Source organism: Ruditapes philippinarum, unplaced genomic scaffold (genome assembly GCF_026571515.1).
Source record: "Ruditapes philippinarum isolate M1 unplaced genomic scaffold, ASM2657151v2 ctg6338_1_1_1_1, whole genome shotgun sequence".
In the NCBI taxonomy this organism is placed as follows: Eukaryota; Metazoa; Mollusca; class Bivalvia; order Venerida; family Veneridae; genus Ruditapes; species Ruditapes philippinarum.
This window is the reverse complement of record NW_026855095.1, coordinates 1-14,413: the sequence shown is the minus strand read 5'-3', so window position 1 is coordinate 14,413 and position 14,413 is coordinate 1. Positions and strand designations below refer to the sequence as shown.

Here is a 14,413-nt window from a genome sequence, read left to right as displayed (position 1 = left end):
AACACAGTTTTGGCATAAGATTTAGCATTTTGCTTTATTTAGCATTTTATTTAAAATATGATTTTTGTTGACCATGGAACCGATGATTATTATACAATGTATATGCGTTGCACTTACAATTGTTTTTATTATACCACTCCTTAATACTACCGTCTACAAAAACGATATTTTAACAAATTAAGTTGAAAATCATATTAATAATGCCCTATAATTTTACATGATGACTGTGATTTTAACAAAGTACAAAGTGTCAATAAACAAACTCATGATTTCATAGTTTATAATAAATTATACACAACTATACAAGACTGACGTTATAGTCAACAAGCCTATGATAAAATACTGATAAGTAATGTTTCATGTACAAAATGCTAAAATATTTTTTTTTTAAGTATTACTTCAAATGTAGTTCTAATGGAATGAAAAGATGTTTTCTCCGAGCAATACGTTATAATAAAATAAGATTCGCATTTCCCTTGCCATCGCAAAAACACATATACCCAATTAATATATCAAAGGTTTTTGTTGTTTTTTTAATCTTGAAATAAATCGGTTTAATGCATCTACTTGTAGTAAATTTATAACCCATTCAACTAACTAATCATCAGCTCTGACAATTACTGAGACCCACTTCTCTAACTTTCTTTACTTTGCAAATTATGTAACAACATTCTAGAGATGAAATTTAAAGCATTTGGAAAAAAAAGATTTATAGGAATGAAATTATATTGTAGTTAAATAGGTATGTGTATGGAGGACTGTATAAATGGTTATTATATTTCTATTATTGAAACATGTTGTATATCCTAAGGTCAAAAATTTGTTATGTCCTGAAGTCAAAAGTTTGTATCTAAAAACAAGTTTATATGTCTAAGAAAAAATGCTATTATCTGCAATAATTAGCGTGTGATAAACATAAAATCGCATAACAAAAATATTGGGTAATCATGCCCTATTAAGAGAAGTAATTGATCCACTAAAATCCATTTCAGCTGTGTCCTTTCGTAAGTGTTTAAGACTATATCAATCGTATTCAAACAAAAAACATTTTCGGCATTCATTTCTTTACTAATATACTAATATTTCATTTACGATATACTCAATAGCATTTAGATTCTTAAAACATACAAAAAGTCAAGAGCATTATTAACTTTGAATATAATTATAATCCAAGAATAGTTTTGGCAGAAAAAGTGAGATATTAAAATATATTATTATTTTTAATTTTGAAGGCGCAAAATGGGTGTTTTTATTTATATGTGGTTACTGACATCATTTTTGTTTTATTTAACCCAAAAGAATCAGTCACAGGCTGTATATATGCATGCATTGAAATTGTAAGGGACATAAAATCATACCACAAATGCTATCAATGGTCAGTTACTAAGAAAGCTGTCAATGTATAATGTTAAAAACAAAACATTAAAATATAAAATATGTTTATTCTTAAGCTTAGGTCATACAAACATTATAAAATGACTCTTTTATTTGTCATCACAACAATTATTAACTGTATACATGTTTGTTCCTACAACATTTACGTCATTAAAAACATCATAGCAGATAATAATACTTATTTACAAACATTTAAGAAATAATTACACTGAACAAGAATACAACATTTTGTCTATAACATTTCAATTACTTTTTCAATATTGAGTGTACATACAATCAAACAAGTGTTTAGCAACTTTACAAGTTTAATGATATTGAATTTAATGAGCTGGCATACGATCAAATAATTCAAGCTTCAATCATTCTACATACTGTACTGAACTGCATCGGTTAACAGACATAATAATTAGTTTCATTTGATAAAGTACCTCATTTTCTTCATAAACACAAACAAAATGCAAAGGTGTTATGCTTGTTCTCGTTTAAACATTAAAATAGAAAATGTCAGTGTACATGCAAGGCAGTATTACGTCGGCTCATTATATCTCAGAAACGCTATCAATTTATTTCAAAGAAAAAATGTATTTTCAAGTATTTTTTAGTATTTTGCATAGAAGTCAAAAATACTATTTTGTTTACATTTTGCTACATTTCACAGCACATTCTTGCACTTTTCGCACTACTGTTTTTACTTGTTTAACATGATATGCTCCATTGTTAATCCATTGTTAGTTCGTCATTGTTAAATCCATTTAGATCCATTGTTAAAACATTACAAAACACTATTTGTTTCCACAATTAAATAGATAATAGAACATATCATATTCAAACCACATTCATCATTTTAATTCCTATATTCGTTCATTATTTTGTTTTAACTCTAGTTTTTCTTTCCATGATACATTATATGCATGCATAATATAAATTGTTCATAGAACAAACATGATTTAAATATTTGAGGCCTTATTTGTTCATGGAACAGATGTGTATCTTGAAGTGACTTCATTTGTTCATAGAAAAATACTTGATGTTTATTGTGTTGTGACTTCATTTATTCCAGACGTGATTTAAGTACTGGGTTTGTATCTTGTAGTGATTTGATTTGTTCATGGAACAGACGTGATTTGAGTCGTGGATGTGTATCTTGTAGTAACCTGTTTATATTTATCACTCATCAGGCGCCCGACTTTTTTCGTACAAAGGTAACAAATTGCTATGAAAAGACCCTGGAGAGAATTAAATATAATAAAAAGGTACCACATCACATTTTCGTTTGTCGCATTTGCCACAAAAGCAAACACCCAGGTGAGACCCATTATTAGGGACAATTTGATATTGATTATAAAGGAGCATGTATTCTTACGCCGTGTTGCCATAGCGCCTTCTTTCTTTGCACGGGCAATATGAATTGCTGTTGAAATGAAAGATATAACATCAAATATTTTAAATACAGCAAGAGGACCAGCAAGAAAAAGAATCAAAGCATCTCTTGAAGATATCCAACAAACGCCTTTCCCGTAACCAGGTTTTAAAGAGGAGAAACTCGCATCAAAATCAACAAAGTCTAGAATAATAGCAGGGCAAATTATTATTATTGGTACCAACCAAGCATACATTGAATACCTGACGAACTTCTTACGGCCCTTTGTATCAGATCCAGGAGTCATAAATCTATTTGAAAAGGTCATCCAAAGGTCAAATGCAATGACATTCATCCAGCAGAAAGCAGAAAGGAAGAAATAATGAACCAAGATGGCAAATAATGTACATATAGAAGAAACAGTCTGAACTTCGGGAGCTATAAGGAACAAGATTTGTGCAAAAAGAAGGGAAATTATTAAACTTGCTAAAATTTTTCCAGGAATATTTAACAGCTGCGGAAATGCTACATACACCGCTAAAGTGATTGCTAATGATATAATTGACACAATGAGCCCAACAAGCGTCATATAACTTTCCACAATGTCAGAAAAATATGCAGGCTTTGTATCACAATTGCTTACACAGGTTTCGGTGTTATTAAGACAAATAAATACATCCGTCCCATTTAACAAATAATCCTCCGTAGAGTAAACTTTCTTGTGCGAAAGTATATACAATCCAGAGTTATTCGTAAACTCATATTCATGAGAATTTAACTTGGTCCAAGAACAATTTTGCTGTTGAATATATGGATCTTGTACTTGTTCAACCATATTCACCATACTAAAAACTGTATTGTTGCACGCACCATTGACAGGGACAAGAGGTGGAGCACAAAATATTTCTCTACATATCCGAGATAACCAATCGTATATTTCATTATCTTTGCATTGCTTTCCTTCTTCAATCGTTCCATTGTTATTTACATTGCCAGAATTAAAATCAACTAACAGTCTAAAACTGTAGGTGGCCCTCTCTCCTGCATAAGGGGGTGGCAAAGGATTAACTGTAGAAGGATTAAGTAGTTCACAAAACAACAAATCCTCGCTAACGCCATTGCACACTGCACAATATTTGTTTCGATACATCATTCCCCGCTCATCAAATGTTATAGCATATATTCCGTCTGTGCAATCTTTCATTAAATTATACGAAATCAATTCTGCAGACTGGTTACAAGAAGATATTATGGGCTGAGACAATTGACACGTTCTATATGAAACTTCCGGTATCGGTCTAGTGAAGGACATTTCACAGTCTTTCATTTCCGGGAGACTACGGACGCCTGTTTCATTCCGACACTTTATTTTCTGGCTCCAAAAGTAAAAATCGTAAACAAAATTGCATTGCGCGCAGTACATATTTTTAAACATTACGTGAAATTCGGTTTTATCAGAAACCGGAAGTCTTAGAAAAATATTGTCTTCGTCTGTTTCAGCTTCGCATAGTTCTCTTGTTAAATCATTATTCCATTCCGATGCACACTTTGTAACCATAGAAACCCCGTACTCTCTATTTTTCACAATTTCATACAAAGGCACACATTCAAATTGGTCTTTTGTCAAATACAATAATGATTCATAGACATTGTTCCTGCAACAATCGGACATAAGTCCACAAAGTTTGTCACAATGACAACCCTTTTCCGGAAATGTAAAAAACATCATATTGGAACAACTTGCTTTATCGTTACAATGAGGCGTTCCTAATTTGAATTTTATTTCCGGGTCGTAGTCATAGTAATAATCCGGTGTTGTTGTGGAAAATGTTTGTATCATGTGTACAGGTGATTTGTAACCATCGTCCGTGCCGACACTTGCAGAATAACTATCACTTTGACCACATATTTCCGTTTCTGTAAAAAAAATGAGTATCATAAAAATCTTGATAAAATTAGAAATTCTAAAGTTTATTTCCTTACTTACAAGAATAGCCATATTGTTTTACTTTTTTGTTTTAGTTTATTATTACTGCATGTATTGTCCATCCGTGTTTTGAAATTAAACAATTAGAACTCCGTTTTTGGTTCTATCGAGTAGGAAAAAAAATAAACATCAGCTTCCGAAAACATAATTTATAACATTCTCAGGTTATAACACCGTCTATTTATATTGCAGTAAAATGTTCCAAGTCGTATATTTTGAAAGCTTAACTTTGTGAAAGATGAAAAGCTGCCTCTAGCGTGTAAGACGGTAAAATGAAACTGGACTATCTCTCTGCGTTATCGATGGGATAGTTCTGCTTATCGTTATAGGTAGGCGAAAGAAATTCTCGGCGAGTTAACTTTCAGATTTGATATAGCTCAAATTTGACAGGCTTGCTTATCTTTACAGATAAACGAATTTTTGTTTTACCTTTTTTATATTCACTTATAAATAAACGATTCACAATTAACCCACTTTTTAAATTGAATTATCACCGTGTTTAAAAGAGAGAAGAGATGAAGAAAATAAGAACAGTAACAATTTATTTTTACGTAAAATGTTAATAAAATACAGCAAACTCTATACTGGCACCGATGAAATCATTGTTGATAAAACGTGGAGCCTCCTGGTCCATTGAGGCAATTTTTTTTAACCAAAGCACCGACCACACTTGTTTGTGTTTTCCCGCCGATCTCAACCGTTTTGTTCCTATCCTGTTTATTGACTTTGAAGCTGAAATCTAAATTGTTTAAATACCAATCATTGCATTGACATGCATAAACGCGAATTTAAAGAAATGTCACTACGACTCAAAGTTTTTTCTATATTTTTCTTATACACTAATAGATGAGATTGTTTTGATTTGTTGGAAAAAAGTGAAATGCGGAAATTCATTTAAAGTAATATTTGTATACATTTTGTATGAAATACATATATACACTGTACATGAATTAATATCCTGTAGTAGTTACAAAATTTAGAAACATTTATTTTTTAATTTCTTTTATATTTTATTCATCGGGTCATTTGTTAACTGTCTAGCTTTACATTAGTTATCAAATTGATTTAATATCCGTTGTGAAACAAATTCTTCTAACATTTACACTAGTGTATCACATTCGAGTTCGCTCCACCTGCATCTGCGCAGTCTGATCAGGACCCATGCTGTTCGCTGTCAGTTTCTCTACTTGTTATAGGGTTTGTAAGCGGACAGCATGGATCATTATCAGACTGCGCGGATGCGCAGGCTGGTCTGGATCCATGCTGGTCGCAAACCCATTATGTTGGTTTTGTCATGGCGCGGCTAATATAAACATCAAGATGGCTACATACTTGTCGACTATTTTAAATAAAGAAAACAAGAAAAAAATAATCTTATTTATTTTATTTTTATTGTCATAATCAGGAAATTAGCCAAAGATTTCTACTATGAAGGAAAAACAGTTTGGTGAAGAAATAAAACTATAATAAAACAAGAAAAACAACAACAAAGAAACAAAACAAAAATCTTGCAAGGAAATATATAATTTCTAGACCTCAAAGATAAAATAGCAAAAACTAAAACTGAAAAAGCCGCTTTTCCGCAGTCTTTTTGGGCCTTGAAATCAAGCAACACCAGATAACGCCTTCTTTGGTGTTGAACAAGCAATCAGACCCATGTATTAGAGGGGTCTAAGGAGAATCATAACTCATGTAAGATTCTAATAACTAAGAATCGATTGATACAAGAAATTCAAATTGACACTTAATTACAAATAAATAAAACTTTTATTTGTATTATGAGTTTAGAACCATGCCAATAACTTATCATATGTAACTTTAAAGTTTTATTATTATCTACATTATCATTTCTTTTTGTCTATGATTTTTTTCACAAATTTAACCAAATCTATGCAATGCAAAATATTATCTTAAGAAAAATTATTGTTGAGCTTGTTCATTATAAAGAAATGGGTAAAAATACTCTGAGCATATTCTGTAAAGAGATTTATCAATTTTAGAAATGTTCTTTACAGACATAAACAAGATTAAACACCGCATAAATACAACACTAAATAGTAATGTAGGAACACATTTATTTTGTTTCTATACAGATTGCCATAATGCATATATCACTTATCTATCTGTTATTATAAGATTAGTACCTTCAGACAATAAGATTTTTAATTTTTTACTTTATGACATAGTGACTGAAAATCAATGATCCCCAGGGGCGGGCCAATTTTGACCCCCAGGGCTTTAATTTGAATAATCTTGCTAAAGGTTCACTACACAATGTTTACTGCAAAATGTCTCACCTCTAGCCTTTGTCAATTCGAGAAGATGATTTATTGAAGTTTTTACTATATACATGTAAGGAAAACCTATGACCCCGGGGCAGGGCTAGTTTTGACACTAGAGGCAAAATTTGAACAACTTTGGTAGAGTACCTATAGATGATATCATATACTAAATATCAAAGCTCTAAGCCTTGTACCTTCAGACAATAAGATTTTTTAATTTTTTACTATATGTACATAGTGAAAATCAATGACCCTCGGGGGTGGGGCCAATTTTGACCCCAGGGCTATAATTTGTTCAATCTTGCTAGAGGTTCACTACACAATGTTTCATGCAAAATATCTAACCTCTAGCCTTTGTCAATTTAGAGAAGATGATTTTTTAAGATTTTACTATATACATATGAGGAAATCCTATGACCCCCGGGGCAGGGCTAATTTTGACACTAGAGGCAAAATTTGCACGACTTTGGTAGAGTACCTTTAGATAATAACACATACCAAATATCAAACCTCTAAGCCGTGTACCTTCAGACAATACGATTTTTTTTTATTTTTTACTATATGTACATATTGAAAATCAATGACCCCCAGGGTGGGGCCAATTTTGACCCCAGGGCTATAATTTGCACAATCTTGCTAAAAGTTCACTACACAATGTTTCATGCAAAGTATCTAACCTCTGGCCTTTGTGAATTTAGAGAAGATGATTTTTTGAAGTTTTTACTATATACATATATGAAAAACCTATGACCCCCGGGGTGGGGCTGACTTTGACACTAGAGGCAAACTTTGAACAACTTTGGTAGAGTACCTATAGATAATAACACATACCAAATATCAAACCTCTAAGCCTTGTACCTTCAGACAAGAAGGCATTTTAAGTTTTTACTAAATGTACATATTGAAAATCAATGACCCCCAGGGCGGGGCCAATTTTGACCCCAGGGCTATAATTTGCACAATCTTGCTAAAAGTTCACTACACATACCAAATATCAAACCTCTAAGCCTTGTACTTTCAGACAAGAAGGTATTTTAAGTTTTTACTATATGTACATATAGTGAAAATCAATGACCCCCGGGGCGGGGCCGATTTGGACCCCAGGGCTATAATTTGAACATTCTTAGTAGAGGTCTACCAGACAATGCCTTATGCAAAATATCTAAGCTCTAGGCCTTTTGGGTTTTTACAAGAAGATTTTTTTAATTTATTCTTATAATTCCTTTTGGTTGCCATGGCAACCAGAATTCTGCATGGAATGAAATTCTTTGAACAACTTTGGAAGGCCTTCACCCAAGGATCAATCCTGCCAAGTTTGGTTGAAATTGGACTAGTGGTTTTTCACAAGAAGATTTTTTAAGTTCACTATATAATCTATATAACACACACACACACAAACAAACACACACACACACACACACACACACACACACAGGTGAATCGCTATATGCCACCGCATCGCAGATGCTGCGGTGGCATAAAAAGTACATTTTGTATTTCAAAAATGTTTGTATGATTCAACAATTGTTTTTTGGAAACTGTTAATTGTCATGCAATACCGAGGGAGGAATACCGACTCAAAGCACAACCTAAAATATAGAACATATAGATGAACTTTTAATTAGTACCGTCCATGAACAACCTTAATGTGTAGATGGTAGTAAAGGGCAGAATTTTTGCTGTGACCAAATTTAACAGAATTATGGCCCTTTGTTTTTTTTTCACTATATACTATGTAGAAATTTTGTGAACACAACTCCTCTTAAACCGGATGGCAGATTTTGCTTAAACTTCCAGGGATGAACAACCTTAATGTGTAGATGGTAGTAAAGGAAGGAATTTTTGCTGCGACCAAATTTAATAGCATTATGGCCCTTTGTTGATTTTTAGTTTTCAACTTGTGGCACATGTAGTCCAAAAAATATTTGACCTAAGTCATAAGATTGACAGAAAAGTGGCGTGTGGGGGCATCCGTGTGCTATGGACACATTTCTAGTTTTAACAGCTCTACAAATACGGCTTACTAAATGTTATTCATTGAAAACAATTTTAACCATAGTTTACATAGTAACAAAGAACGCGTTCTGTTGGCATTAATGCTTTTAAGTGCATTTTCGTATTTGAAAAAGTTGTTGTTTTTCTCCAGACGTGCCTATTAAAAGATATGTGTGAAGCGCATTTATACCGTGTAATCACACACATGTTTCTCGTAAAATCATAAATAAAAGTAAGTATGCAATTTGTTTTATCTAAATCATTTTCATTTGTAAACACATCATTTGAAAAGATATGTCTCTTTACAGCTGTAAAAGAAACCACGTGGACAAAATTTCTCTCAGTGACATGTTGTTAAAATTGTAGCCTTTTCACCTTACAAATTCCAGGGTTGTTCTTATTTGGCGCTGGTTATATGTATTGTAAACATCAGATACCCCCATTATCTATTGAAAACGCGGGAAATAAGATTTGCAATTTGAAACATCAATTTGGTATCTTTATATTTCGTTAACTTTACGTCTGATAATAGACGTAAGTGCTGCTTTTCATTGAGACACACAGCAACATTAACATAACAGTTTAATATTCCAAATGAAAAGCATGTATTGAATGTAAATGTTGCACGATAAAACTTCTATCTTGCAGAAAATAGCTTACTAAATTGACTGTCATCTTAAAAGATTTTCAGCTGACGTCGAATGTTTCAAAATTACTAATATAAATTAACTTCATGCCCTTAATGTTTTCATTTTTTCTACTTTTATTTCATTCATCTTGTTTGTCTTGTTTGCTTATTCAACAAAAATAGTCGGTGTTTTAATTTCAGTGTAAACATAGTTTATTTGTTTTAAAAGATAAAATTTATTGTGTGACATTTTTCGTAGCAATTTTATTCATGTTAACATTCATGAAACGAATATAAAAATGATAACAATGAAATAGCCCCAAAAGTGTAATTCTTTAAGGTAGTCCATCATTTCCGGCAATGTTTCGGAAAAACATTTTAACTCCTTCATGAAGTGAAACTTTAAATTATATTTTTTGCCAGAATACCTGATAACAAGATTATTAAGCATTAAATTACTTAGGAAATATTTTCTAGTAAAAATAAGTAATGAAAATAAGATAAATGTAGGTTAATCGGACACACTGTAAATGTAATAATCGAACCTTTTTCAGACTGTTGTCAAATATAAGACATTTAATATATAATTATATTTTTTAACAATTTTTTGTTGTTTTTGTTTTGTCGTCAATGCCGTCAATGCCATACCCCTTTTATAAAGTGCTCCATAATTTTAATGTTGTTGAAACATGATGCCACAGACAATCGGTAAATTGTTATAAAATCAATACTGTCGAATATATTTAGTTCACCAGAAAGAAGAATGATAACGTAAAATCCGGAACAGAATAAAATTTCTCAGTACGCTATTTAATTGCCCCATAAAACATTAGTAAAATTGTATCAGTTCAAAGAAAGCTAAAATTCTTTAATCTATTTTTCATGCTTTGATTTATTAAGGATATCACAGAAAAATACTACAACCGAAAGAAAAGTTTTACTATCATTACTGCAACTTTAAAATGTTGCCCCGTACTTCACTTCAGTGTTGTTATATTTTTTCTGGTCCCTTGGGATCATTGATGCCAGCACTTTTGAGTGTTGGGAATTGTGTACCGCTCAAGCCGGTGCTAGGGGGCGTGAGGGATAGTGCACATATTCATTATTCCTCATGTACAGACTCAATAAAACCGAGTCTTCTATTCTCTTGTGATTTTGTTGTGATTAATGTTTCCGAGGGATCACTTTGTTTCCAGACTTTTTTTACAATATTTTTTTTCCTTAAAGTAGTAAATAGAGGATTATTTAATACTTAATTTAATATACGAATTGAATAAAATCATATTGTGCGAGCCTCTGGCGAGCATAATATGTTTTATTCTACGGGTTGAATAAATGTAGTATTGAATCTACACGAATATATATTAACAAAATAAATGATTTTCAGAAATGCATTAAGATGTTGATTCGTTTCTGTTAATAAGGATAGATATGTTTTGACATGTCGCCAAATTTGCCATGGGATATTTTAGTAGACAAGCTGTCTAAAATTTACTCAATATATTCAATATATTTTTCCGTCACGCCTTAACTTTAACGTATTATTATTTCATAAAGTAATATATACAGGATACTGAATAAGTTTAGATTTAATACTTAATTTAATGGACGAATTGAAAAAAATTCTATTATGCGAGACTCTGGCGAGCATAATATTGTTTTATTCAATTTAGTATTGAAACTACACGAAAATAATATTGCATTTGTCACATGACTAAACTAAGAACGGTTTACAGTTAAAAAGAGTCATTATTTCATTGACATGCCTATAGTGTAACGCTAACGTTAGAGCGCTTAAACGCTAAGTTTTTATAATTATTACGCAAATGACGTCACGTCAAACTGTTACTACGCTAGTGTAATATCGTTTTTACTAAATGGATTTAAATCACTTCTGCGCCAAGCTTTATCTGATAAACCCCTGTTTGGCACTTCCAGAAACTGAAAAATTACCAGCATAGTTTTGTTGCATTCCTAAAAGTATACATGTATTCAAAATTTGGACAAAATCTTTGGTATAGTTTTGGACTTTGTAATGATATCAGTTTAACCTGATACATTAACCTTGACCTTTATAATAATTTATATTATGTAAGTACAGTATTATTCCATGAATGCCTGAATGGGCGGCTCATATATATAACAGGCGATTACCGCCATTTACCAGTTCTTAGATTAAACTAGATAAATTCACACCTGTGTTCTTCTTATTAAATTACTTTAGAACTCCGTATAATTACAAGCTGTGTGTATACGTACACAAAATAGAAAATATTACAGACTTGTGTAAAATCACATTTTACTATTTCACGATTAAATGTTGAATTCTGCTTAAGCCGGTGCTAGGGGGCGTAGACGGTAACTTGCACTTTCCAGTACCGTCATGACAGGCTCAATCAACGAGCTGCAACATTCAATTTGCCGTGTGGCCTCTTTGTTGTTTTATATTTTGTGGACTTTTCTAACAAACTGGTATCTTTTCAGAAATTAGGACCCTTTTAATCATCTGTACATGTGTTATCATCTTATGGAACAGATTGGTAAATAGATAAATACAAAATCCCTATAGAAAGCCCAACACGGCAAAATTGAAAATGTTGCAGGCTCGGTTTGATGGACGGTACCGTAAAGTGCAAACTACCGTCCACGCCCTCTAGCACCGGCTTAAGCAGAATTCAACATTTAAACATGAAATAGTAAAATTTTGAATTTAGAAACATCCGCAGATGTGTTCATACGGCGGTTATCATGGAACCTTCAATGTGACACTTCCGTGCCATTCCATGAAACGGCGTATGGTCCCCAGGTAATAAAAAGCGTGTGCCCTAAACGAGAAAACAATGGGCGGAACTAAATAAAATGGAATTTTGAAAGGGGATCAGAGGTTATGAAGCCTGTGTATCACAGATAAGACGTCAAAAGACAAATTTAAAAAGCAGGCAACATATCCTAAGGGTGATTCAACATTATTCAAGTAGGAATATTAGAACCACCCAACTAGAAAATGCCGAAAAGTTGAAACTAAAAATACCACAAGCACAGCAATAATGTCGTGCTGAACGATCTTCAAGGATCGAAAATATAACATCATTGATTAAATGTACGGTAAGAAACAAATTTTAACATTCATTACATAAGCTTTATGTTTGCGTCTACTAAAAATGTTTGATGTAAAAAAGTCACCTTATCCCTTCAATTTTAAACACTTGTTCAACAATTTTCCTGCTTAGATCCTAGAGTGCCTAATTAACCAATCGCTAAAATCTACTACTAAATGTTCAAAGTTAGCGGAGCAATTTTCGAAGGTATATTGGTTAATCAGTAAAAATATAAAACAGTTTTACCGTTTTGTTTTCATTTTATATAAGACTATGACAACAGCAGGTACCATATTTATTTTAAAGCATTATTTAGCCAATAAATATCTGTAGAAATGTTATATATTTCTAATTTAACACCCTTTTTGCAAAGCATCCGAATATGTTTGTTCGCGAGAAAATAAGTTCTCCTACAACATCTGCAAACTTTGTCTCTGCCTGATTTAGAAGGAAATGATTGTTATCACTTTCAAAATACTCATACCACTGCAAGAAACAAATCTCTTTATTACTTTTGCCACAAAGGAGGGACATGGAGTCCGCCATTTTATCATGTGACTGAAAATAGTTCCAATATTTCGCCTTTTTTACGCCAGAGGTCTATTGCGAAGCTTAATATCCGATGAGAGATCAGATTGTTGCCAAATTATGTAGTATCTGATGTCATTTTAAGAAATCGCAAGAAGCATCACTTGATTTGATTGTGCCATTAAGTTTTTGCTGGCTTTTTAAAAAAAAATTATTTGAAGCAGTCGGAATACAAAACTGTTCTCAAAGAAAATAAAGCCTATTTTGTAAATTTCAATATTTTCTAAACAATCATGCAAAATAATAGTGTAATTTAGTTAAACTGCTTCTGCTATCACTCAAAATTTAGAAAAAAAACTATGATTTAGAACATGCCTGTCGATTTAAATAAATTACAAAGGCAAATATGCCATTTTGCTTTTTAAGCTTCAAGCAAATCATGTGTTCAAGAAATTACAAATGTTAAATACGTAGTACAATAGGATTTTTATTAAGCAGTTACATATTGATGTTCTGACTTCAACTTAAAGACATACTTTAATATATTGACTGAAGAGTGACATAGTTTGAGGTACTCGGCGCGAAAGTTTGAAAAGGAGAGCGGCAGCCATCTTGGACTCTAATTTTAACGAATGACATCATCGTTTTATTTTTAGATCTCCCGAAAGCATACAAAGCTGACTTATAATTGTATACTCGATCTAGAGCTTGTTCGCGTCCATTGATCTAGACGGGGGAAATGCGTTTTACGCACGAGTGATGTACAATCTATCATAAGCGCTCGATAGAACGTCCCAAAACATCTCGTTTGATACCCGACTTGACTATGCTACAACCGTTCGTAAGGATTATATCGACTGATGATACGTTTTTCATGAATGATTTTTTTTCTCTTACACGTTAAGTGTATACACATGTATATTTTGGTATCAGCATCTCAATTTTACGCGATTTAACTTCTTCTTAATAAATTCGTGCATGACTATATATGAAAATACTTAATATTTTACGCCCGAGTGATTTCACTTAAATGCTTACCGGATGTTTATCCCTTGATGTCCAACTCGTGTATGTATCACATTTCGTTGAATCGGGTTCACAAGTTGCTTTCTCCTTCTTTGTTATAACCTGAGAAAAAAT

General features: G+C 32.3%; 1 protein-coding gene across 1 annotated transcript; it reads right to left on the bottom strand.

Annotated features, from left to right (window-relative positions):
• Window positions 1-1,337: 1,337 nt before the first annotated feature.
• Window positions 1,338-4,979, bottom strand: LOC132742101 (uncharacterized). The gene has a single exon (XM_060730420.1). The coding sequence runs from the start codon at window positions 4,752-4,754 to the stop codon at window positions 2,502-2,504; it is 2,253 nt and encodes a 750-aa protein (XP_060586403.1). The 5' UTR covers window positions 4,755-4,979; the 3' UTR covers window positions 1,338-2,501.
• Window positions 4,980-14,413: the final 9,434 nt, after the last annotated feature.